The sequence below is a fragment of the Nerophis ophidion genome, linkage group LG10, assembly GCF_033978795.1.
Source record: "Nerophis ophidion isolate RoL-2023_Sa linkage group LG10, RoL_Noph_v1.0, whole genome shotgun sequence".
NCBI classification, from domain to species: Eukaryota; Metazoa; Chordata; class Actinopteri; order Syngnathiformes; family Syngnathidae; genus Nerophis; species Nerophis ophidion.
In genome coordinates this window covers 32,126,802-32,150,879 of record NC_084620.1, presented here as the reverse complement: position 1 = coordinate 32,150,879, position 24,078 = coordinate 32,126,802, and the positions used below count along the sequence as shown (strand labels likewise).

Sequence of the window (24,078 nt, the reverse complement as noted above, 5' to 3'; positions counted from 1 at the left end):
TTGTCTGTTTGACATATTCCCACTTGAAGCCAAACTACCGCCAGACGATTGATCCCCTGCTGTTTTTTGGGGAATTAAGTCTTCCTTCATTTGTTACCAAATCCGCACCTTCTTTCTCTCCTATTACCACTCGTACGGCTACGTTAGCAGCTAACGTAGCCCAGTCTGCTACCTCTGCTGGGCGAGGGCATGTACGTATGTGACAAATGACGTGACAGTTTGTGACGTGTGTAACTTTGTGTGCCTACTTGTCTGTGAGAAGGAGAGAGACAGGAAAGAGTGAGAAGAGCCCGAAGTGTAATGCCCTCAGCTATAAGCAACTGCGTGAGAATGTATACTCGATTACGATAGTCATTTTCTATATCGCACAGAGACAAACCCGCGATACACATATATATATATATATATATATATATATATATATATATATATATATATATATATATATATAATTATAATTATTATTTTGAGCTCAATTATGTCATGTTATCGATGGGAAAATGCATTTTTAGACAATGATTTGTCTGACCGGCTAGGAGACACCGAGAGTAATAGGCGGTAGAAAATGGATTAGTAAGGACAGATTAAAATACCATCCCATCAGTGTCAGTATTTTTTGCTGGCTGTTGATGCGTAATGTTTACTGGTGACACTACAGTGGAACATTGCATCCTTCATTTCCAGTACACTTCATCTGTGCTCAGGCTCCAACAATTGCCAACAAACGATCCATGATTTTTATTTCATTAATCCTCTGTGGGAAATTGCTTCATTTAAAAAAATTGCTTTTGCTCTTTTAATGCATCATGCAGCTTTCCAAAAATATTTTTAGCGCTGGAAAAATAATTGGCTTGTCTAGCAGTAGAACAACAAGACTGCCTCCAAGGATAGGTTTTTTGGCCACTCAGCAGTGATAATGGGAGAAAATCAAAGAGAAAGGTTTTTAATTCCATCTCTATTTACTGCTGAAACACCATCTATGCTCGCTCTGCTCGGTTTACTCCTGCAAATCTCCAATTAAAAGTATTTGCTAAGCAGTCTTGTAGGCAAAATGGAAGCGCATTAAAGCCCCATAAAGGAACTTCAGGGTGATGTGTGAAATGCAGGTCACACTGTGCTGGAAAAAAAAAACACTTGTTTGCATCCAACATGCAAAATTGTCACACAAGCCACTTCCTATTTGCATAGTGACCAATAGTGGTCGATCAGAGCCTCCTTAATCACTTAGAAATAACCCCCCAAAAAGGCACTGGAGAATAATCCATCCTCAAAAAGGTGAGAATGTAATGCATTAGAGGCAACACGCGGGGCCCGTGTAATGCAGACACACTCAGAACAAAAAAAGTGCCACTTCCTGTGTTGCTTTGCATTTAAATTGAATTCAGCGGTGCGGGTAAAATGCAGGGGAAACCGATGCAAAGATTGTAAATGGCAGGGGCGTCACTAGGCCTATTTTAGGGGGCTCAAGCCCCCCTAAAATATTTTCAAGCCCCCCTAAATAAGTTGGCGTTTTACTTTTATTTATTTTCTTTTTTTTTTACAAATACATGCCGAAATATTAATTTTAAAGTGGCCCAAATAAGAGTTTAAAGTAAATAATCATATAGCCTGTCATTATTCACTCAGTTTCCCCTCCCTTCATAGTGTAAGGCGTGCTACTGCCTACTGGCGCTGACGAGACGAGACATGCGGCCGCCGTCTTGGAGTGGTGATCCACTCCACTCAGTGCAATTCTTTTGGCAGGAGCAAGGAACTGTCAGCGCATTTTACCTCACTGAATACCACTGATTTTCACACACTTTTTTGTCATACGTGCAACTATGATAAAGGACATATGTTTTGGCTTCTTCATAGTTTGCTTAACAGTAATAGAATATTCTTATATGCTAAAAGTGACCAGACGTCCAAGATCAAAACTGGGAATATAATCCCAGAGAAGGGGGGAAAAACGGTAAACTATTTTTAAGTAGAAGAAACAATATGATTGGGTTATATTTACACATGTGTATATCCTACATAAACAATGCATGAATATAGTAGATATCTATATATCTTAAGGACCAATAGACTATCTCTGTTGCTGCAACAGCAGAGCGTTTATTCTGTCTTGACACTTTGTGTTGATATTTTGTATTACATTTTTCCCATAAACGATCATGTTTACAGTGATTGTTTTATATGTATTTTTCATGTATGTTGCTTTGGATAAAAGTGTCTGCAAAATACTTAAAACATATATAAACACCTGAAAGTCTTTATAATCTGCTAAAACCACCAATCTGTTTCATTGGATTCAGAATAAAACCAAAGTCCGTCTTACCCAACAAAGTTAGTATTTGAATATTGTTACTTGAAGACTTATTTCTGGTTACGGTTATACTGTTAAAGAGAGTATTGTCTTATGTTTTGCATACAATGAGAATGCATCATAATCAGTGGTGGCTGGTGAATTTTGTTTTAGGTGGGGCTGAAAGTTTGTAAACCAAATACTTGTAGGGGCGTCATCCTCCTCCAGAAGATTTTTTTGTGATTTTCACATACAAATATGGAAGATCTTTGCTCCTTCTCAACTCTGTGGTCAAGCTGCACAAAACCTTGTGTCTGCAATTGTAAGTAATTTAGTTTTTAAGTTTTGTGTTTCTTGTAGAATCTATATAAAGTAGTATACAATAGCCTATTGTTAAAATAATGAAAAAAACATTAAAATGTTTTATTGCATTGATTTGTTACATTAATAGCTGTCGTATTATTATAGGATGGCTTGTTAAACATTTCAAAGGATTTTCAGAGGGAGGAAAATCCAAGAAATTTATTATAAAATGTAAAACGAATAAATAAATAAAGAGAAAAAGAAAAAATTGGTTCAATGTCATCGTCCTGTGCATTTTTTTTTACCGTCCCTGGGACGACGGGACATCATTAATGTCAAGCCCTGGAAGTTACATTTTATTGTTTGCATTATTTGTTTCAGCATTGCACTTTGAAGATGGTCCCTCAGCTCTTTGACAGCTTTGGCTCTTTTTCAGATCAGCAGACGGACTCCAAGTCTTTCTTACAGTATACATAAATGTTTCTCACTTCTATTCAGACTTCCATATATATTTAATTTCCTTAACCGACTGAAATAATATTAATAAAAAATAATTTCTAAGTCTTTGTTAGCCGTTTGTGAAGTTTTGTACTCGTGCGCTATGTTCGCTCACATCCTGTTCATCTCCTGGGGGCTAAGCCCCCGCTGTCCTTAAAAGCTAGTCACGCCCCTAGTAAATGACAATTCCATTGTAGGTTGTCGGCGGGGGTGTCTCATTCTGACTTGTGTTTTTGAAAAAATAAAAAATACATGAAGGCTTCTGGTATGACATCACTTTTTGAGCTGGGAAAATATGGGCTAAGTGTGATGTTCATAACAAGGGTGTGTTCTGGTAATAGGTTACTGTCCCTTTAAGGGTTGGCCGTCAGTGCAACAACCATTACACTTATCTATCGGTTGAATAAAGGGTGTTAACTTTTTTTTCCAACACCTCTAACCACAATGGCCTTGTGGTTAAAGTGTTCACCTCATTGGTGTTGGTCTTAAGTTCAAACCCCAGCCAAGTCAAACCAAAGACTATAAAAATGAGACCCATTACCGACCTGCTTGGCACTCAGTATCAAGGGTTGGAATCAAGGGTTAAATCACCAAAATTGGGGCAGACATTTAGCAGCGCTTTTGACCATCTGGGCATTCAAGCACAGCACCACAGGCTCATGATCGGATGAGAACTGAGGCAACTGCTGGACTGTTTGAGGGCTGGGCCTGCCCCAGAGCATAGTGAGCCAGCAGCACAGGCGGCCACAGCTCAGCTACGGGGGTTGACAAGCTAAGATGAATGACCAATTTGATTCTTCACACAGAGGCCGGTGTTCTGATGAAACGAGCTACTTTGTCAAAAAGAACTACCCAACGCTACTGAGCATGCACACAAATGTGCATTATTTTTAACGATTTCCTCGAAAACAGTACGCAGAGTTTCATGGAATGGGTTTCCATGGCCGAGCAGCTGCATTTAAGCCATACATCACCAAGTCCAATGCCAAGCGTGGGACGCAGTGGTGTAAAGCACATCGCTACTGGACTCTAGAGGAGTGGAGACGCCTTCTCTGGAGTGATGAATCACGCTTTTCGATCTGGCAATCTGATGGACCAGTCTGGGTTTGTAGGTTCCCAGGAGAATGGTACATTTTGGACTGCATTGTGAAGAGTGTGAAATTTGGTGGAGGAGGAATTATGCTGGGGGTTGTTTTTCAGGAGTTGTGCTTGGCCCTTTAGTTCTAGTGAAAGGAACTTTGAATGCTCCAAAATACCAAAACATTTTTGACAATTCCATGCTTCCAACCTTGTGGGAACAGTTTGGAGCAGGCCCCTTCCTCTTCCAACATGACTGTGCTCCAGTGCACAAAGCAAGGTCCATAAAGACATGGATGACAGAGTCTGGTGTAGATAAACTTGACTGGCCTGCACAGAGTCCTGACCTTTGGGATGAATTAGAACGGATACTGCGAGCAAGGTTTTCTCGACAAACATCAGTGTGTCACCTCACCAATGTGATTTTGAAAGAATGGTGGACAATTCCTATAAACACATTACGCAACCTTGTGGACAGCCTTCCCAGAAGAGTTGAAGCTGTAATAGCTGCAAAAGGTGGACCCGCATCAATTTGAACCCTGTGGGTTAGGAATGGGATGACACTTTAAGTTCAAATGTGAGTCAAGGCAGGTGGCCAAATACTTTTGGCAATATAGTGTATATCAACGGAAAGTAAGCAAGACAATTTAACAGTTGTTATCACGCAAATAAAAGTAACCCAAACCTCCGTTTTTTGAACAGGAGTAGAAACTGGTAGCTGTTTTCAACACAGCAGCTCATGTCTACAGAACATTGGCGCAGCTGTTTATCGGTGGGGGACTGGGTGCAGGTCTCATACCCAAACCGCCAGAACACGCTGGCAAATTACTGGTGGGAACCATGCAGAGTGGTTCGGCTACGCAACTTATCAATTGGAAAAAGGGTCCAGGTGGCGCGCAAATCGACTCCCCGAAAATGTAATTTCCCTCCAGCTGTGGCTCATCACCACTTACAAATGTTTACACTTTTCAGATGACAATTTCATGCACTGCAACATTTACACTACTCAACAAAACCGGCACCATTTTTTTTTACACAAACAAAAAATGTTTTGGGAAAAATCAGCACTTCTATTCATAGTTTTTGGTACTTTTTGTTTTTATTTACATTTTACGGATCTATTTAGGTATTATTCATGTTGTTACGGTACAAAATGCTATTTTATTTGAACTCCGTATGTGACAGTTGTCTTTTTGGATTTGGAGTTTTGTTTCAACATAAATTAACACATGTTATTTATAACCATATTATAACATACCACCACCAAAGGAATTCAACACAATTTTTTTATAAAAATAAAAATATAAGAACTAGAAAGAAATAAATATTTTTAAAAAGGGGCTCAGCTGTTTGCAACTTTCCCTCAGATACATTTTTCAAGCAAAAAATGAACACAAACACCAACCAGCGAGCTTGTTATTTCTAGTTTTTAACAATCACTAGTAATTATCCATCCATCCATTTCTACCGCTTGTCCCTTTTTGGGATAACGGGCGGGTGCTAAAGCCTATCTCAGCTGCATTCGGGCGGAAGGCGGCGTACACCCTGGACAAGTCGCCACCTCATCGCAGGGCCAACACAGATAAACAGACAACATTCACACAATCTATCACTACTAATTATATTGAATACAATTTACTCGTCGGTGCGGGGATTTTGCCTGCCGCTGTCTGGTACAAACGTGCACATCAGAGATGTCCAAGAAAAGCAATTAGCAATTTCCATTCAAGTTGTGATGGTAGAATATACTGTGAAATATAGCTCATTTCAGCCATCCAAATTGCTATAATTGGCTAACAAGGCACAAAGCGTTATGTACAGGTGTAGTCACGTCATTGCATGCTGAAAGCCGTAAGTGGGCAGGATATACGTAATGCCTAAAATACTTGCAGTGGGCCTTCTGGTGGCATTGTTTATATGTATGAGTGCACATGTGTGTTTTAATACATCTGTGTTCTTTAGGACATGACGTATTGTGTTAATTTTTTTTCCAATTTAGGGTCTGCCTGTGCTCCTTTAGTGAGAAATCTAAGCTGGTTTTACTGCAATAGTTTGTGGACATTGTTGAAATTATTTCTGAGTTATCATTTTACTTATGTTTTTGAATAATTTAAATTGCCATTGTGTTCAACTCGCACGTCCAAAAAAAGGCATTAAAATAAAAATGTCAACATTTGTATTTTTTACAATTTTAAACAGTTTGGCCGCTGTTAAGCCCCAGCACAATTTCAAAAAGGACCAATTTGGAACAGATATTGGTGAAAATGTAAAAGATAACCATCACTTTATACCAGTGGTTGTTCCAGCTTTTCTGTGCAAGGCACATTTTTTTCATTGGAAAACATCTCGAGACACACCCCCAGCAGAAAACATTTAAAAGTGAAACTCAGCAGCCAATATTGACCGTAAAAAGGCGTTCTCGCAAATATGGATATGCATTCAAACCATACGCATCACTATAGCTTGTCTCAGTAGGAGTACTGTCACAACACGCCGTGACTTATTTGGAGATTTTTTGGTGTTTCCCTGTGTTTTAGTTCTTGCGTTGCGCTCCTTTTTTTTTTGGGGAGATTGTCATGTCATGTACGGATTACTTTGTGGATGCCGTCTGCTGCTCCACATGTAAGTCTTTGCTGTTGTCCAGCATTCTGTTTTTGTTTACTTTGCAAAGAGTTCAGTTTTAGCTTTGTTTTGCATAGCTTCAATGCCTTTTTCTTAGCAGCACTCGCCTTTTGTTTATTTTTGGTTTTGAGCATTAGGTACCTTTTTACCTGCACACTGCCTCCCGGTATCATCTGCATATTATTATCACGACAAACCATGTTCCTGACATCTACAAAGCAATTAGCTACCTGCTGCCACCTACTGATATGGAAGAGTATTACAAGGTTACTCTGCCAAGCTTGAAACAGCACAACGGCAGATTTGCGGATTGTAATTACTGGTTTTCAAAAAATATTTTTAACCCAATTAGGTAAAATGACAATCTCCAACGGCACACCAGACTGTATCTCAAGGTACACAAGTGTGCCACGGCACAGTGGTTGAAAAACACCGCTTTATACCACACGCTGGTGTGGACGTCGACTGGTTGTCACTAAGTAAAAGCCCAAATACTGCATCGCTGCTTTCGGCATTAAAGGGGAAATACCAAGCCATCTTTACTAGAATACAGCCCGGTGAGCGTCCTAGCAATTTTCTGCCACCTTTGGAAGCGGTATCAAAAATAGTAAAAACACTGTTGCTGTCTGACGAATTGTTTTATATGTCACTAAACATACTGGTAAATTCCGCAACTTCTTTCCGACGCTCTACATTCTGCGGCTTATAAAACGGACCTGTTAATTTATGGCATTTTCTTTGCTAACGGCCTTAATGTTTAGTGTTCAACAAGGTTTTCCTTAAACAACAAAAACACTGAAAAAGCATGTTATTGTTTGTGTTATGGCACCATCTTTCGGATGAGTTTGCTCCATACAGGTGCTGCGGGTGAATATCTACAGTATTTTTTTCTGTTAAGTGCTTTTTACCGGAAATACAAGAGCAGTTCCCTCTTCTAGTCATCCACAGCGTTTCTACTTTTATAGAGTCTTCATTTATCACTCCAAGCAACGCTTGTAAGTTTTACAATATAACTAAAACAATTCATACTTACTAAACCGGCCTTGTGTAATGTCTTTAGGAGTGTTTTAATGCTTATTTGTATGTGGTATCGTAATGTAATGAAGCTAGCGTCATTAGCATTAGCTATTATGCGAACACGTTTACAATTGTCTGTGTTTGTATTATTAACTTACAATTGCATTTGTTTTGTATCGTTTCAGTTTCACAAATTCCTATGTAAACTCACCAAAACATCCCCGTGGAGTTATTGAGTCTTTCCAGCTGATTGGAGAGCTCGCTTCCACTGCAAGTGGGTCCATGACGATGATTTCTATTTTGTTTGATCAGCCGTTTTACTGCCTTGTTACAGGCACTATTTGGAAACAATTAAGGTATGTAAATAAACATTTACAAAATCTTGCTGTGCAAATAACTCATTAACTAAGACCATCTTAAAACTATTTTATGTAGGTTGTTTTAAAAAGGACTGAGCTGGATTGCTGTTCAATTTTGTTCCCATACAATGACAATAAAGGTTTGAGTCTGATTTCACAGCATATACTGTATATATGTGGCTTATAGTCGGGTTTGACTAAAATATGGGAGAAAAAAACATTCCAGAATTTATTGGGTGTGGTTTTTATACTTGTACACTCAAAAAGTCAATAAACAATATGGTAATTGATTGTTGCTGTGGGAAAGTGGACACAGTTGAAGCAATATTACGCAATATGGGTTTTCGTCTTCTTATGGCTCTGATACAGTACAACCCGTACTGTACAACACATATATGCCCCATCTTCGACACACACTCTATTTGCAAAAAAAGCGCTCGTAAAACGTCAATTAAATGACATCGCACTTCCTTTAAAATTGTACTACAAATATATTCCTAGCCCCTTCCTGCTAAGTCACTGATAATATGATAGCAAATTTCCCTGTATATTCCCAATGTCCCCCATGGCGTGCAGCATTAATGCGGGTCTTAAGGCATAGGTTTGATCCCCGGCCTGAGTTGTGCCAGGAAGGTTGGCAGATTAATGTTTTGATAATGTTAAATGTGCTATTTTAGACAAAACAAATGAAATATTGAACACATTTTTACTACAAAACCTGCATCAAATAGAATTCACATTTGATAAAAAAAATAATAATTGTTTCACATGAATGAAAAAGTGTGAGAAAAAAAAAATGCATAAGACCGGGGACCTCAAGGTTAAATTCTGCTTAGGGCTTTAATTAGCCAGGCGTGGCCCTGCACGTGTATACAAGAAACACAACAGGTTGTCATTTTACAACATTTCATACCAAAGGACAGCCTCCTATGATTGATCTGTCAAACAGGGACATGAACGCCATTTGCCAGCTGTCATGTTCGTCTGGTGGAAAATTTAATCTGACAAAAAAATAAATTGCACGAGCAGCGAAATGCAGTAAGCTGCTAATATGTTAGTAGGTAGGAGGTGTTGGATAATGAAATGTATCATTATCCCAGCTCCCAAGTGGGCTGTACTGAATCCCAGGTGGTTTAGCTCGTGCCAGCTAAAGCTGCATGGATAAGTTTTATTTTACTTTGGTGGTGGTGGTGGTGGTGCTGGGGGTGGCGGGGGGGTGGGGGGGGGGGGGGGGGGGGGGTGGAGCTACACAGGACGTAAAGAGACTTAAAGAAAGAAGGGGACACAAATGGACTGGAGTGCAGTCTTTAATTACATCAATAGCAAGGGTGACATCTCTTTGACAAGCTCATCACGGCCTAATTATTCATCTCACATGTAATGATGGATTAAAGAACCAAGAGAGTGTGAGGGGAGTTAAGGAGGACACGACTGAAGGCTTAACTTTCCACCTCTCTGCGACAAAAGCGAATCGTCTTACAGCACTTGAACGTGTGTCAACAAACCCTCAATTAAGCAAAAAGCATTCAGGTGAGGAGCGCATCTGCCAAAAAACAAAAACAAAACACAAACCAAAGATTGTATACATAAAAATATTGCACATTTTATTTTTGTGCAAGTTTTGAACAGAGCTCACGTGTCGGTCTGTTGTCATTCAATGGCCAACGTCAACAGTCCTAATTTGCTTTAAGAAACATGTACTCCTGTTCATCCATCCATCCATTTATTCCTAGTTTATTGTGCGATTTAAATCCAGAATTACTTACTACAGCTTTACTGCTGCAGTCACAAACTGCTTTACAGTAATAAATCCATGCATTAATTTAACGTAAGGAAGACATGCGACGTCTTCATCTCGTGCATCATTTCCAGTCCATCGCTTTCACTCACATTTGGACCAATTAATTATTCTGCCAATACTAATGCTGCCGAGATGGAGCGTGACGATAAGGCAATCTCCAATCTCCCACTTATATTCCCCTTATATATAGTAAAATAATATTCTCCCTGCGCATTGCTCAACTTGCAGCATAACATTTGTTTCTTTTAGACATGACGAATACAAGTTTGACAGACTCTCCCCTGTGTAAACATGTATAATGTGTAGTGTAATGTATAGTTCAACTTTAGGGGCTGGGAACTATCCACTTGTGGTGTCACATGGTGACATCACAGGGGGCCTCCTTCAGTATCAGGTCATGTTCTGTTTGTACAGTACTCCATTGACAAACACTGAATATTTCATGCATGAAAGTCAGCATTCACACTTCACGCACACGCGCACACACACAGTGAAGTCCATCTACCATCTACGGTATGTATATATCATCAAAATGTTCGGAGAATCTGGAGAAATCACTGCATGCAAGTGGCTAAGCCCATGACCTTTGATCCCTCAGGCTGTACTGCATCAAAAAGCGAAATTGTGTAAAGGATATCACCACATGGGCTAAGGAAAACTTCAGAAAACCACTGTCAGTAACTACAGTTGGTCGCTACAACTGTAAGTGCAAGTTAAAACTCTACTATGCAAAGCCAAACCCACGTATCAACAACACCCAGAAATGCCGCCGGCTATGCTGGGCCTGAGCTCATCTCAGATGGACTGATGTAAAGTGGAAAAGTGTTCCGTGGTTTGACAAGTCCACATTTCAAATTGTTTCTGGAAACTGTGGATGTCGTGTCCTCCGGGCCAAAGAGGAAAAGAACCATCCGGATTGTTCTAGGCTTAAAGTTCAAAAGCCAGCATCTGTGACGGTGTAGGGGTGTATTAGTGCCCAAGGCATGGGTATCTTACACATCTGTGAAGGCACCATTAATGTTGAAAGGTACATACAGGTTTTGGAGCAACATATGTTGCCAACCAAGCAACGTTATCATGGACGCCCCTGCTTATTTCAACAAGAAAATGGCAAGCTATGTGGTAAAAAGGCCCCTGTGCCAACTTTTTTGCCATGTGTTGCTGCCATTAAAGAGTAAATTAATGATTTGCAAAAAAAAAACAAGTTTCTCAGTTCGAACATTAAATATGTCTTTGCAGTGTATTTCATTGAATATAAGTTGAAAATGATTTGTAGATCATTGTATTCTGTTTTTATTTACCATTTACAGAACATGCCAACTTCACTGGTTTTGACTTTTGTATTTTGACATGACATCAATAAATTAAATGTAATAATCGGCTAATACTAGTGACAGCACGTAACTAGACAAGCTTAAATCTCCCACTAACATTTCAGACGCACACAGGATGTGGACAATGACGGACTTGGTGTGAAAAATGAAAATACCGTTTTAGGGCAGTGCTGTGTTGGCCCTGCGATGCGTTGGCGACTTGTCCAGGGTGGACCTCGCCTTCCTTCCGAGTGCAGCTGGGAAAGGCTCCAGCACCCCTGTGACCTCAAGACGGACAAGTAGTAGAAAAACAAGTGTTTCCCGGGGAACATACTATATCATGCTTCAAACATAGCTTCAAAAAGCTGTGCAATACAAAATGTGCTTAATGAAGCCATTAATCCTGAATTCTTCATTTTGATAAATAAACTTTTTTTTTTGGTCTGTTGAAGTGACTTGCCTGCTGACCAGCAAAAACAGCCTTTATCTTCATCTTCAGTGGAAGTTTACCTGCTTACTTCCTTGTTGACAAGAGAAACTAAACATTGTGATATACTATGTTGTAATTGTATGCATGTTCAAAATAAACCATAAACCACTATTCTATCTCCTATGCGCACAGGTCGCACACGTCTGGTGCTCACCTTCCACAGAAGAATTATAAATCAAGCAAGATGCTGTCAGAGGGGACGTAAGCTACGTGACGTGAAAGTATATTATTGCAACATTCCAAGGAATAAAAGCACGATTCCCAGTGTTCTTAATTTCAGAAAACTGCAGCTTTCCTTTCCAACAAGTTCAGACTCTGTCTCGTATTTTCCTCACAACTCTCAAACAACCTTTAACCCTCACAACACTCGTCACTTCCCATCCATGTCTCTAAAGTTCAGTGGCGGGCCGTGCGTTTCCCACCTAGGCCTTCAGTGATGTCCGACTTCAATGATTACCTCTCAAAATACCATCATTTATGTCACCACATTACTATAGCTGGAGAAATACTATACAGGAAGACATCTACTGGGCATTGAATCACCACCAACAGTGTAAAAAACTGGTTATTTTCTGGCGCATTTAAAAATCAATAAACCCGCATCAGTAATTAAACATATCTTATGTGGTACTGTCAAAATTAAAATTGCAAAAAACGTATTAAACGTGAAAAATTTAAGACATAAAAAATCTGAACTTACAATTTGTAAAACCCTTTCGAGCTGCCGGGGTGGGTCGACATCGTCACACAAGATGTAGTTTCTCTTTAAATATCCTTCTTGAAAACGGCCTTGCAAATATGTAATGTCTTGTCTAATCATAAAAGATGCAGACAAGGCGTGTTGGCTGACTTCTTAAAGTCTACTCCACACTCCGGCATGACTAAATTCAACCTAAACGGGGCTACTGCGCATGCTTTGCAGTACTGTGGCATGCTGGGTAATGGAGTTCTTTTGCTACTAACCACATAACATCACAATATATATCTGCCTTAGGCCAACTAGAAGGCCTTACTGACACCTTGTGATCTGTTTGGCTATTGCAGCAGTATTACTGTATGTCCCTGTTTGCTTACAGTATACGGACGCCCGCATTGTTGATTCTGGAGGCCTCGGCCAGACTTGGTACAGCATGGCAACATAAGCTAGCTGAATTCTGATTGGATAAAGACTATAACCTAAAAACAACAGCACTGGAAGGAGCATAATATGACATGAAGAGAACATGAATAATTTTAGATATTTAGGAAAAGTAAATCAAAAATACTTTTATTTGTAATTATGATCATGATTTCTGGTTATGTTAGGCCAACAGAGAAGGCCTTGCTGGCCTGAGGGCACACCACTGCTAAAGTACCACCCCAAGTCATAGCCAACCGCTACACCGTCAACAAATTATGTTTACTCATTTCATTCCAGGACGTCCCCGAAACGTTAAAACACAACTGACATAAATAAGCACAACATTTACCAGTAGAAACTTTATTTACTATCAAGTTCCTATCTTTAGGTTGTTGAGACAAAATCCGCAGTGACTTGCAAGTTGATCTGCTAGCAACTAGGCGACCATGTCACGAGAGCAGTGATGCGGTGTATACGTGATCACGTCTACACGGAGCATATGCGATGAGGGTTGGTATCCTGCCAGCAAGGTCTTCTGACAACAATTTTATTTTCCCCAAATCTTATTCTATTTGATTATCTTTTTATAGATTTATCATTAGGAGCAAAATGACAATGAAAGGGTCGAATTCCGGATTTGCATGTGCTCAAATTTTTTATGTTTTCTAGTCTTACCATCTATTTTTTGTCGCAAATGCTTGTAAATTGGTCATACTGTACAGACCTGAAATTTCAATGCAATGATTTTTCAATGTGGTCCAAGTTGAAGGAACTTGCTGCAAAAATGTTCTTCTCCCAAATTTTAAACTGAATTTAGACGGGATTTGGCCCTTGGGGCACCAGTTTGATAGCCCAGCCATATACCAGCACAACACTTACTTCTAGACCTCCACTCCAGATCACACCTCACTCCTCCCTACAAACCCTGTTTCCATATTAGTTGGGAAATTGTGTTGGATGTAAATATAAACGGAATACAATGATTTGCAAATCAATTTCAACCCATATTCAGTTGAATATACTACAAAGACAACATATTTGATGTTCAAACTGATAAACATTTTTTTTTTTGCAAGTAATTATTAACTTTAAAATTTTATGCCAGCAACACGTGACAAAGAAGTTGGGAAAGGTGGCATTAAATACTGATAAAGTTGAGGAATGCTCATCAAACAGTTATATGGAACATCCAACAGGTGTGCAGGCTAATTGGTAACAGGTGGGTGCCATGATAGGGCATAAAAGCAGCTTCCATGAAATGCTAAGTAATTCACAAACAAGGATGGGGTGAGGGTCACCACTTTGCAAGCAAATTTTTGAACAGTTTTAGAACAACATTTCTCAACGAGTTATTGCAAGGAATTTAGGGATTTTACCATCCATGGTCCGTAAAATAATCAAAAACTTCAGAGAATCTGGAGAAAGCACTGCACGCAAGCGATGATCTTACGGACCTTTGATCCCTCAAGCAGTACTGCAACAAACACCGACATCAGTGTGTAAAGGATATCACCACATGGGCTCAGCAACACTTCAGAAAACCACTGTCAGTAACTACAGTTGGTCGCTACATCTGTAAGTGCAAGTTAAAACTCTACTATGCAAAGCAAAACCCATTTATCAACAATACCCTAAAACGCCGCCGGCTTGGCTGGGCCCGAGCTCAACTAAGATGGACTGATGCAAAGTGGAAAGGTGTTCTGTGGTCTGACGAGTCCACATTTCAAATTATATTTGGAAACAGAGGACATGGTGTCCTCCGGAACAAAGAGGAAAATAACCATTCGGATTGTTATAGGCGCAAAGTTCAAAATCCAGCATCTGTGATTGTATGGGGGTGTATTAGTCCCCAAGGCATGGGTAACTTACACATTTAAAAAAGGTACCATTAATGCTGAAAGGTCCATACAGGTTTTGGAGCAACATATGTTGTCATCCAAGCAACGTTATCATGGACGCCCCTGCTTATTTCAGCAAAACAATGCCAAGCAATGTGTTACAACAGCGTGGGTTCGTAATAAAAGAGTGTGGGTACTTTCCTGGCTCACCTGCAGACCAGTGTGGCGCATTATGAAGCGTAAAATGCGACAGCGGAGACCCCGGAGTGTTGAACGACTGAAGCTCTACATAAAACAAGAATGGGAAATAATTCCACTTTCAAAGCTTCAACAATTAGTTTCCTCAGTTCCCAAACATTTATTGAGGGTTGTTAAAAGAAAAGGTAATGTAACACAGTGGTGAACATGTCCTTTCCCAACTACTTTGGCACGTGTTGCAGCCATGAAATTCGAAGGTAATTATTATTTGCAAAAACAAATAAAGTTTATGAGTTTGAACATCAAATATCTTGTCTTTGTAGTTCATTCAATTGAATATGGGTTGAAAAGGATTTGCAAATCATTGTATTCCATTTATATTTACATCCAACACAATTTCCCAACTCATATGGAAACTGGGTTTGTACTTCTCCAAAGTGGGCAGGCTCAGGGTGGACAGAGTAAAACAACTTGCACTGAGCCCAGTCTGTGAAATCCGCTACTTCCATAACGTAAATGACCGCCATAACCACAACACCAGGGGGAGCTCCATAAACCACGTTAAACCCAGATTCCGATCTAACAAAGGACTTAACTCATTCTCCTTCTTTGCCACATCAATATGAAATGCACTCCCAACAGGTGTTAAAGAAAGTGCATCTCTACCCTCCTTCAAAACTGCACTAAAACACCTCCAGGCAACTACAACCCTAGACTAACACCCTCCAGCCACCACATCCCACCTCCCCGGATTGTAAATAATCAAATGTATATAAGTAAATGTACAGTATATACTTGTTCTTATGCTTTCTGAGCTCACTGCTCGCTGTACATATCTTACGAAGTCAGACCTACACTGTTTCAAAGTCCATTTCTCAGATGATAAACTTGTATGATGACTGCAATATGCTGATAGCAACCTAACCCCCCCCTCCACATCCCACCCCCTAGATTGTAAATAGTTCAATGCATATACTCTGAGGATTACCTTGTGTGATGACTGTATTATGATGATAGTATATATTTCTACCATGAATTGATTAACGTGGACCCCGACCTAAAAAGTTGAAAAACGTATTCGGGTGTTACCATTTAGTGGTCAATTTTACTGAATATGTACTGTAGTGTGCAATCTACTAATAAGTTAAAAGTTAAAGTACCAATGATTGTCTCACACACACACACACACACACACACACACACACACACACACACACACACACACACACACACACACACACGGTGTGGTGAAATTTGTTCTCTGCATTTGACCCATCCCCCTTAATCACCCCCTGGGAGGTGAGGGGAGCAGTGGGCAGCAGCGGTGCCGCGCCCAGGAATCATTTATGGTGATTTAACCCCCAATTCCAACCCTTGATGCTGAGTGCCAAGCAGGAAGGCAATGGGTCCCATTTTTATAGTCTTTGGTATGACTCGGCCGGGGTTTGAAATCACAACCTACCGATCTCAGGGCGGACACTAACCACTAGGCCACTGAATAGGTGAAAAGTGTCAACCAATGAAAAGCAATCAAACAACCTTTTTTTTTTAATTATTAGTTATGTATAGTTACAGAACTGCCAACATTTGGTGTTTGTAACACAGTGGATTTCCTTTATACACTTTTGTCTAACCTTGATACTTGGCAACGACTTCATTCATAATTGGGTCAAGGTTCTATGCTGTTGACTCTCAGGATGGATCGCAGGTGTTTATCTGGGATATGACTCCTGTGTGCCGATAAAAAGATAATACACATGCCATTGCAGATCTAATAACATTTCACTAAGTTGAAGTTATCTGTGGTTGTTTTTTCCGGTTGGGAAAAAATTTGCATAACTGCCTATGAAAATGTTTTTATGTGAACTTAAATATATTTTTTTTTACAACTGCACTCACATAGGTGGATGTTTTTTGTTTGTTTTTTAAACTGGTGAGAAGTACTGTATATTACCTTTTATTTAGCATTTTCCTACAGTTTGAGAGTAATTAAATCTGTCCTGAAAGTATGCTGTTTGGTGAGACGGTTGTGTATGTTTTGTGGTCATCCTTTCAGCGGCCGGTCTAATGTTACAATATCTTATAACCACACAAAAACATCACAATCCGGGAGATTTTGTTTGTAGACCTGGGCAATATCTGGGAGTCTCCCGGAGAATGTGGAAGACTTAGCAGTTCTGCCAAAGTGCTGCAATAAAGCAGACCTAACACAATGCCACAGACATGTACTCTAATGCTTTTATTCCGTCACGTGACTTATTCCCGGAAGTGAAAAACCGTGGTGGTCAACTAAGCTAAGATGGCTGTTGTACAGAAAGCAGTGCGCGAAATATCGGAATACAAAATATGCTTAAATATTTCTGCAAAAAGCAGATACAAGCAAAAAAAAAAAAAAATCAAAACGATGCAAGGGAAGAGATATCTATACTTTATGAAAAAAAAAATGTTGAGTGGTATTAATGATCACCCGTCGGTCGCATTCCTAGACATGTCAAACTATCTTGTGCTCCAGATGCTATTCTACACGACAAAACAGATGAAAACTTGGAAGTCAGCAATGTCTGTGTGTGACTGGGTCAAAGAAATTGGTATCAAGACTCTCCCGGATAAATATGCATCGTTTTGCTCAGATAAGGTTGCATTTCATGATTTAACTTTGGGTCTACTCGGGTTGCGCGGTACACCAGTATTTAGTACCGCGATACTAAGGAATCATATTCGGTACTATTCCATCTCTAAAAAGTACCGGTCCTGCACCCCCCATTGTCATGTCATTGCTGGTTTACAAGCAGAGGAGCATGTTCGGCAGCGCACAATCACAGAGTACTTACAAGCAGACAGTGTGTAGACAGAAGAGGGAGAACAGACGCATTTTTGTTTAAACACTAAAAATAAAGATGAAGCTATAACACTGAAAAGCCCTCAGGAAGAAGTGCTTTAAGACATTGCTAGCTAGCTAGCTGAAGTTCATCCGCAGTCGGCAGTATTTTAGCTACTTCTAAATCAATCCTCGCCTCCATGGTGACAAAGTAAGTTTCTTACAAGAATCATCGCTGCAGGACGAGGAATAGCTAAACATGCTTCACTACACACCGTAGCGCACCGGCATCAAAATGTAAACAAACGCCATTGGTGGATCTACACCTAACATCCACTGTAATGATACCAAGTACAGGAGCGTATCTAGTCGATACTACTATTATTACGTCGTCATTTTTTGGCAAAACTTTGTCGTTTAAAAAAAAAAGATATTATACGTTTATAAACCCAGGAAATATGTCCCTGGACACAAGAGGACTTTGAATATGACCAATGTATGATCCTGTAACGACTTGGTATCAGATACCCAAATTTGTGGTATCATCCAAAACTAATGTAAAGCATCCAAACAACATAAAAATAAATGATTACATTTTAACAGAAGTGTAGAAAGAACATGTTAAGAGAAAGTAAGCAGATATTAACAGTAAATGAATAAGTAGATTAATAATTAATTTTCTACCACTTGTCCTTAATAATGTTGACAAAATAATAGAATGGAAAATAATGTTTTACTGCATAAGTCAACAGACTAAATTAGAAGCCTTTGTTTGCTTACTAATAAAAGACAAGTTGTCTTGTATGTTCACCATTTTATTTAAGGGCAAACTTGCAATAAGAAAGTTTAATGTACCTTAATATTTTTTGTAAACAAAGCGAATTTTGTGGTCCTCTTTATTTAGAAAAGTATCAAAGCACATTTTGGTACCGGTACCAAAATATTGGTATCGGGACAACACTAGCATCCATCGATGTTTGTTGTTGCTGTTGCAACAACAGTACATGTTTTTTCCCCGTCTTTATTGAAATATTACTATCGTCGTCAACATTGTGTATGTGCTGAAAGCCTCATTTATGATTGTTGCCTTTGAGAAAAGCTTAAATCTTTTAGGTGTTGCTCACATTTGATTTTTTTTTTTTTTTTTTTAAATCGCCGAGTTGTTGCTATACGAAACACTCGTAGCAAACGTGTTTAAGAAATACAAAAAATATCAAGATAATACTTCAATGGAAAATAATTAACGTCAAGTATACCAAACAAACCTTTAACAAAGTGATCACCGCAAACTCATGCCTTCTTTTACTCTGCAGGCTTTTCTCGTCGTAGTTCCGTAAAATCTTGCACTATTCTGCCCTTTTTGATGACCTCTCAAGGAACTCTGAACATTTATCCTTTTCGTGATTTGAACGATTCGTACAGCTGAAAACATGAGCATAGGGCATTGTTTCTTTTAAAAAGGCAAAGTGGCGCCGAGTACCTATTGAGAATAGAGCTAGCTTGACCACCACGCATCTTTAATTGATGGGATGTGAGCTGGACGTGACGTCAGTAACATCCAAGCAGTCGGTCTTCTCTTTAGTCTCATCGGCCCAATGCACATGTACCGTATTTTCCGGACCATAAGGCGCACCGCCGATGAGCGAGTCTAGTCAGGTCTATTTTCATACAAAAGGTGCACCAGATTATAGGCCGCACTAAAGGTGTCATATTATATATATTTTTTCTAAATGTAAAACACTTCTTTGTGGTCTACATAACATATAATGGTGGTTCTTTGCTCAAAATGTTGCATTGATTATGTTTTACAAATCATCATAAAGCCGCTTTCTGACAGTCGCTTCCGGATGCACAGTTTTGTGGGCTGTCCGAATTAACGTGGACAGCCCACGTTAATGTGCTCACCTTCGGCAGCGCCTTCTCCCAGTCATCTTTGTTGTAGCGGTGTAGCGTGCAAGGACGGGAGCGGAAAAAGTGTAAAAAGATGGACCTAACTGTTTTAATAACATTCAGACTTTACTTAAATCAATAACGGAGCAGCATCTCCTAGTGCGACAACAAATGTGTCCTGTGAAAAAACGTCCGATTAGAACTGTCTAATAACTAAAGTTTCTAGGGTGAATAATGTAAACTCACTACACCGGTATGTTTTAGCGCTTTCATGGGGTGTTTACCATAAGTTAGAACGTTACGCTACTTTATACAGTAATATAAATGGCAACAGCGGAGGATGAATGTCCCATAGCAAGAAGATAGAGGAAAAGATGAAGCTTATCGACTACAAAGGTGGACGCGTGCAATTTTTCAGGACTTATGCAGATCCCAAATAAAGATCAGCATACACACACTCGTATGTTGAAGCACAGTACAATCCATCAAGTGGTGCGGTTTCATTGCTTACCAAAGTCATACTAAAACATTTTGATAAGATTTATAAGCGTTGTGTGTAATGTTTTATATTTTCAATGGAACATAACATTTTGGTGTTGTTTGCCCTCTATTGATAGAATCACTAATTAAAGTTATTTTAAAAATGTGAGAGCGCTGTTTTGGAAACCTACTGCAAATAAAACTGGTCAACGTGTCAAGAGCTCTGCGGTAATTTGGAATGAATTTAAAAAATGTTAGGCCGCGCCGAAGTTCTGAAACGAACTGTCGGGCTGGTCTGATGTCGTCCACTGCACACATTTGGGTCACCAGTTCCATGTCACTGCTCTGCAGCAACATTCTCTCATTGCTTAAGTCGTTTTTTTGGCTGAATTAAAGTCACCGAGAAGGTGGTCTTACCAGTGTTCAGTGAGCCGGTGACAAGACGGAACATGTACTGGGCGAACTTGAAAATCTCCCGCTTGCACCTTTTCCTGCAGCTCATCTTGACCTGCGCAGAGAGTCGACAAAGTCCCGTTTGCTCCTGCTGCGGCGCCGTCAGCGGATCGTGAGTGAGTGGCTCCAGCGTAAAGCTTTGTATCCTTTTGAGCCGGGAAACTTTTCTTTCTTCCCCTTGCTACCTCGCGTCCTAGCCTCTCTCTCCCCACCCCGGACTCAACCTCACGCATGCACACTTAGGCTGGTAGTGAGCGCTCCTCTTGCTCTACTTGTCACCATCTGTGGATGTTTTACCATCACTGCTGACTGTTGCCGTGGAGGCGTGGCCTGATGGCCCAAGAGGAGGAGGAGGAGAGAGATGAACAGTAAATGCAGAGGAGGAACAAAAGGAAGGATGATTATTAAAGTGCTGCAGAAGTGGAAAACAATGGGAGATAATTACCATGGAGCAAACTGGTGGCACAATGTGAATGATATCAAACTTGGGACTGACTAGTATTTTTTGCTGAAGATTCCCAAAAACACAACAGCTCTCCTTCCTGTAGGATCTTTGATTGTTGCAGTGTGCTCCTATCTTGTCAGTGAGGCCAATCAAAAGTCAATCACGCTAAACAAATTAAATCCCCATGTTGCTATGGCACTGCTTTCTTAATAGCTTTTAATCAGAAGATCCCTCACTTACAAGCTGTTGAGTCATTAGGACAACACATTGGAGGATATAACAAAGATATTAAGCTGTATGTGTTATTATTTGAGCGAGCTAAAAGACAGTCGCACTGCAGCAAAATGGAATCTGACACAAAGCAGATTTTTTTTCTCAATCCCTGTGATTCTTGCGGTGGTGTTTGTCTTATGGCAAAGCTCCATGATGATTTTGGCTGTAATTGTCTACGGGCCCTAAGCCCAGACTTTTCATTTGAAAATGAACGTTTCTTTCATTTCAGCCAAAGAAAGGCTTTTAAAATCGGACATTATGCTGCTTTCTACTATCTCAGCAAAGTGTCCTGTTGCTGGTTTAATATTCCTGTTGCGGCCAGTGAGCCACCGGTGAGTGATGATGCTAAGCTGCTAATATTTGCAGCGTGCATCCCAGCTTTTTAATCAGGGCTTGATTATTGACACGCTTGTTTTATGTGCTGAGCCACCTCTAATCAGCTCTATTAAAAGAGGCATTTAATAGTTGCTGCTTTTACATTACTTGCCAAGACACCCAATACAACATTTAACTGCAATTACCGTATTTCCTTGAATAGCCGCCGGGGCACTAATTAATTTAAAACCTCTTCTCACTCCTGCGCTTATTGAAGGCATCCGGTAAAAGTAAGCAGGCGCTAATAATTATAAAACCTCCTCACCCCTGCGCTTACCAATGGCATGCAGTAAAAAATTGAGTGTGATAAAAAGAAAAAAATAAAGAAAATTCTTCTGCGGCCGCGGCCCGGTGGTTGGGTACCACTGCTCTACAACGCGCCTACCTTTACACCATGCTCTCTGCGTGTCGGCCGGACACATGCATATCGCTGCTTCTCATACGAGATTGCAATGCATACCTGGTCAACAGCCATACCTTTTACACTGATGGTTGTGCTATAAACAACTTTAACACTCTTACTAATATGCGACACACTCTGTGAACCCACACCAAACATTTCTGGAGAACATTGGCGCTCTAACACATTATAAACGCAACATAAGAATTACCCAGAATTCCAATGCATCCATGACTCTTGGCTATATTATACACGCGCCTTCACAGAGTGTGGCGCATATTAGTAAGAGTGTTAAAGTTGTTTTATATCACAACCATCAGTGTGATCTGTATGGCTGTGGAACAAGACCCCTGGTTTACACATAGTAAAAGCAAAAAAAAAAAAAACCTCCACCATTTTGAAAATGACGACAGTGAAAGCGTCACTCGTGACGTCACGACTTTGACCCGGCGGTAAAAGTAAGCATGCGCTAATAAATTTGGGGAGAGAGTTTGACCCGGCAGTAATTCAAGGCAGGCGCATGTTACATGCGCGGCGGCTATTCAAGGAAATACGGTATATTTTAGTGCCAAGTTAAAAAGTGAAAAATAAATTAGGACTGTCACAACATTAGCCATGTGTGCAATATTTGAGTTTACACATACAGTACATGCCATCATATCTTTGCTGTATTGGAATGCAGAGGAAGTAATTCGATTAAATCATACGTTGTGCGTTTTTGTTACCGTACACACGTCCCTTTAACTTCTCTACATCCCTCTTTGTAATACATCAGGTTGAGTGTGGACTTTACATTGACTTTTGCAGAATTTCCATATATTTGGGTAGATTGATATGCAAATGATTATCTGATACCAATGCAAAATCAGTATTTAACTAAGCAGGTCCCAAACCGGTACTTTAAAAGTTGAAAACATACGCATTTTATTCAAAACCTAACAATTTAATTTTATTGGATTTTGTGACATGCAAGTTAAGCAGAAAGGCAAGTTAAAACTCCAGTGTTATTAACGTTAGTACAAGGGTTAGTGTGTGTGCCTCATAATACGAAGGTCCTGACTTCGATTCCGGACTCTGGCTCTTTCTGTGTGGAGTATGCATGTTATCCCCATGACTGCCTAGGTTCCCTACGGGTACTCCGGCTTCCTCCCACTTCCAAAAACATGCAACTGGGGATAGGTTGATTGGACACACTAAATGGGCCCTAGTGTGTGAATGTGACTGTGAATGTTGTCTGTCTGTGTTTGCCTTGTGATGAGGTGGCGACTGCACCCCCCGCGCAAATGGATGGATGTATGCATGACTATAATACATTCACCTATCTAACATGCATATTATTATAACAATAGCACAGGACAGTAAATGTAAAAAACAAATCAAGATTTTACAGCATACTATAGTAAGTAATATTACTCACAATTAGAGCAGAAATTGATCATTTGTTCAAATATATCATTATGTTTGCCAGTTCATCCTACATAAAACATACATTTAGCTAGGTCTGGGCTGAAATTTTGCTGGACGTATTGAACCCAAAATTATTTTTTGCAAATAAAATATATGTTCATCAGTCTTGTGACACAAATTTAAGCACTAATGTACTGTATTTTCCACACAATAGAGTACACCGGTATCTAGGCCACAACCACCAAATTTTAGAATAAAAACGTTTTCACATATTAACCGGGGCAACACGGTGCCAGAGGGTTAGTGCTGGTGCCTCCAAATAAGAAGGTCCTGGGTTTGATCACCAGGTTTGGGGTCTTTCTCTGTGAGTTTGCATGTTCTCTGCGTGGGTTCCCTGCGGGTACTCCTGCTTCTTCCCACTTTCAAAGTCATGCACCTGGGGATAGGTTGATTGGCAACACTAAATTGGCCTTAGTTATTGAATGTGAGTGTTGTCTCTGTGTTGGCCTTGCAATGAGTTGGTGACTTGTCCAGGGTGTACACTGCCTTCCCCCTAAATGCAGCTGGGATAGGCTCTAGTCACCCCCGCGACCCATAGAGGGACAAGCGGTAGA

At 40.0% G+C, this 24,078-nt stretch overlaps 1 protein-coding gene across 1 annotated transcript in view; it reads right to left on the bottom strand.

Moving 5' to 3' along the window:
• The window catches only part of kcnip4a (potassium voltage-gated channel interacting protein 4a), a 144,151-nt gene extending 123,337 nt beyond the window's left edge, over window positions 1-20,814 (bottom strand). The window contains exon 1 of the mRNA XM_061913518.1: window positions 20,529-20,814. Within this exon, the coding sequence (XP_061769502.1) occupies window positions 20,529-20,613 (85 nt within the window). The 5' untranslated portion in view covers window positions 20,614-20,814. The remainder of the gene's footprint in view (window positions 1-20,528) is intronic.
• Between the last annotated feature and the right edge of the window lie 3,264 nt (window positions 20,815-24,078).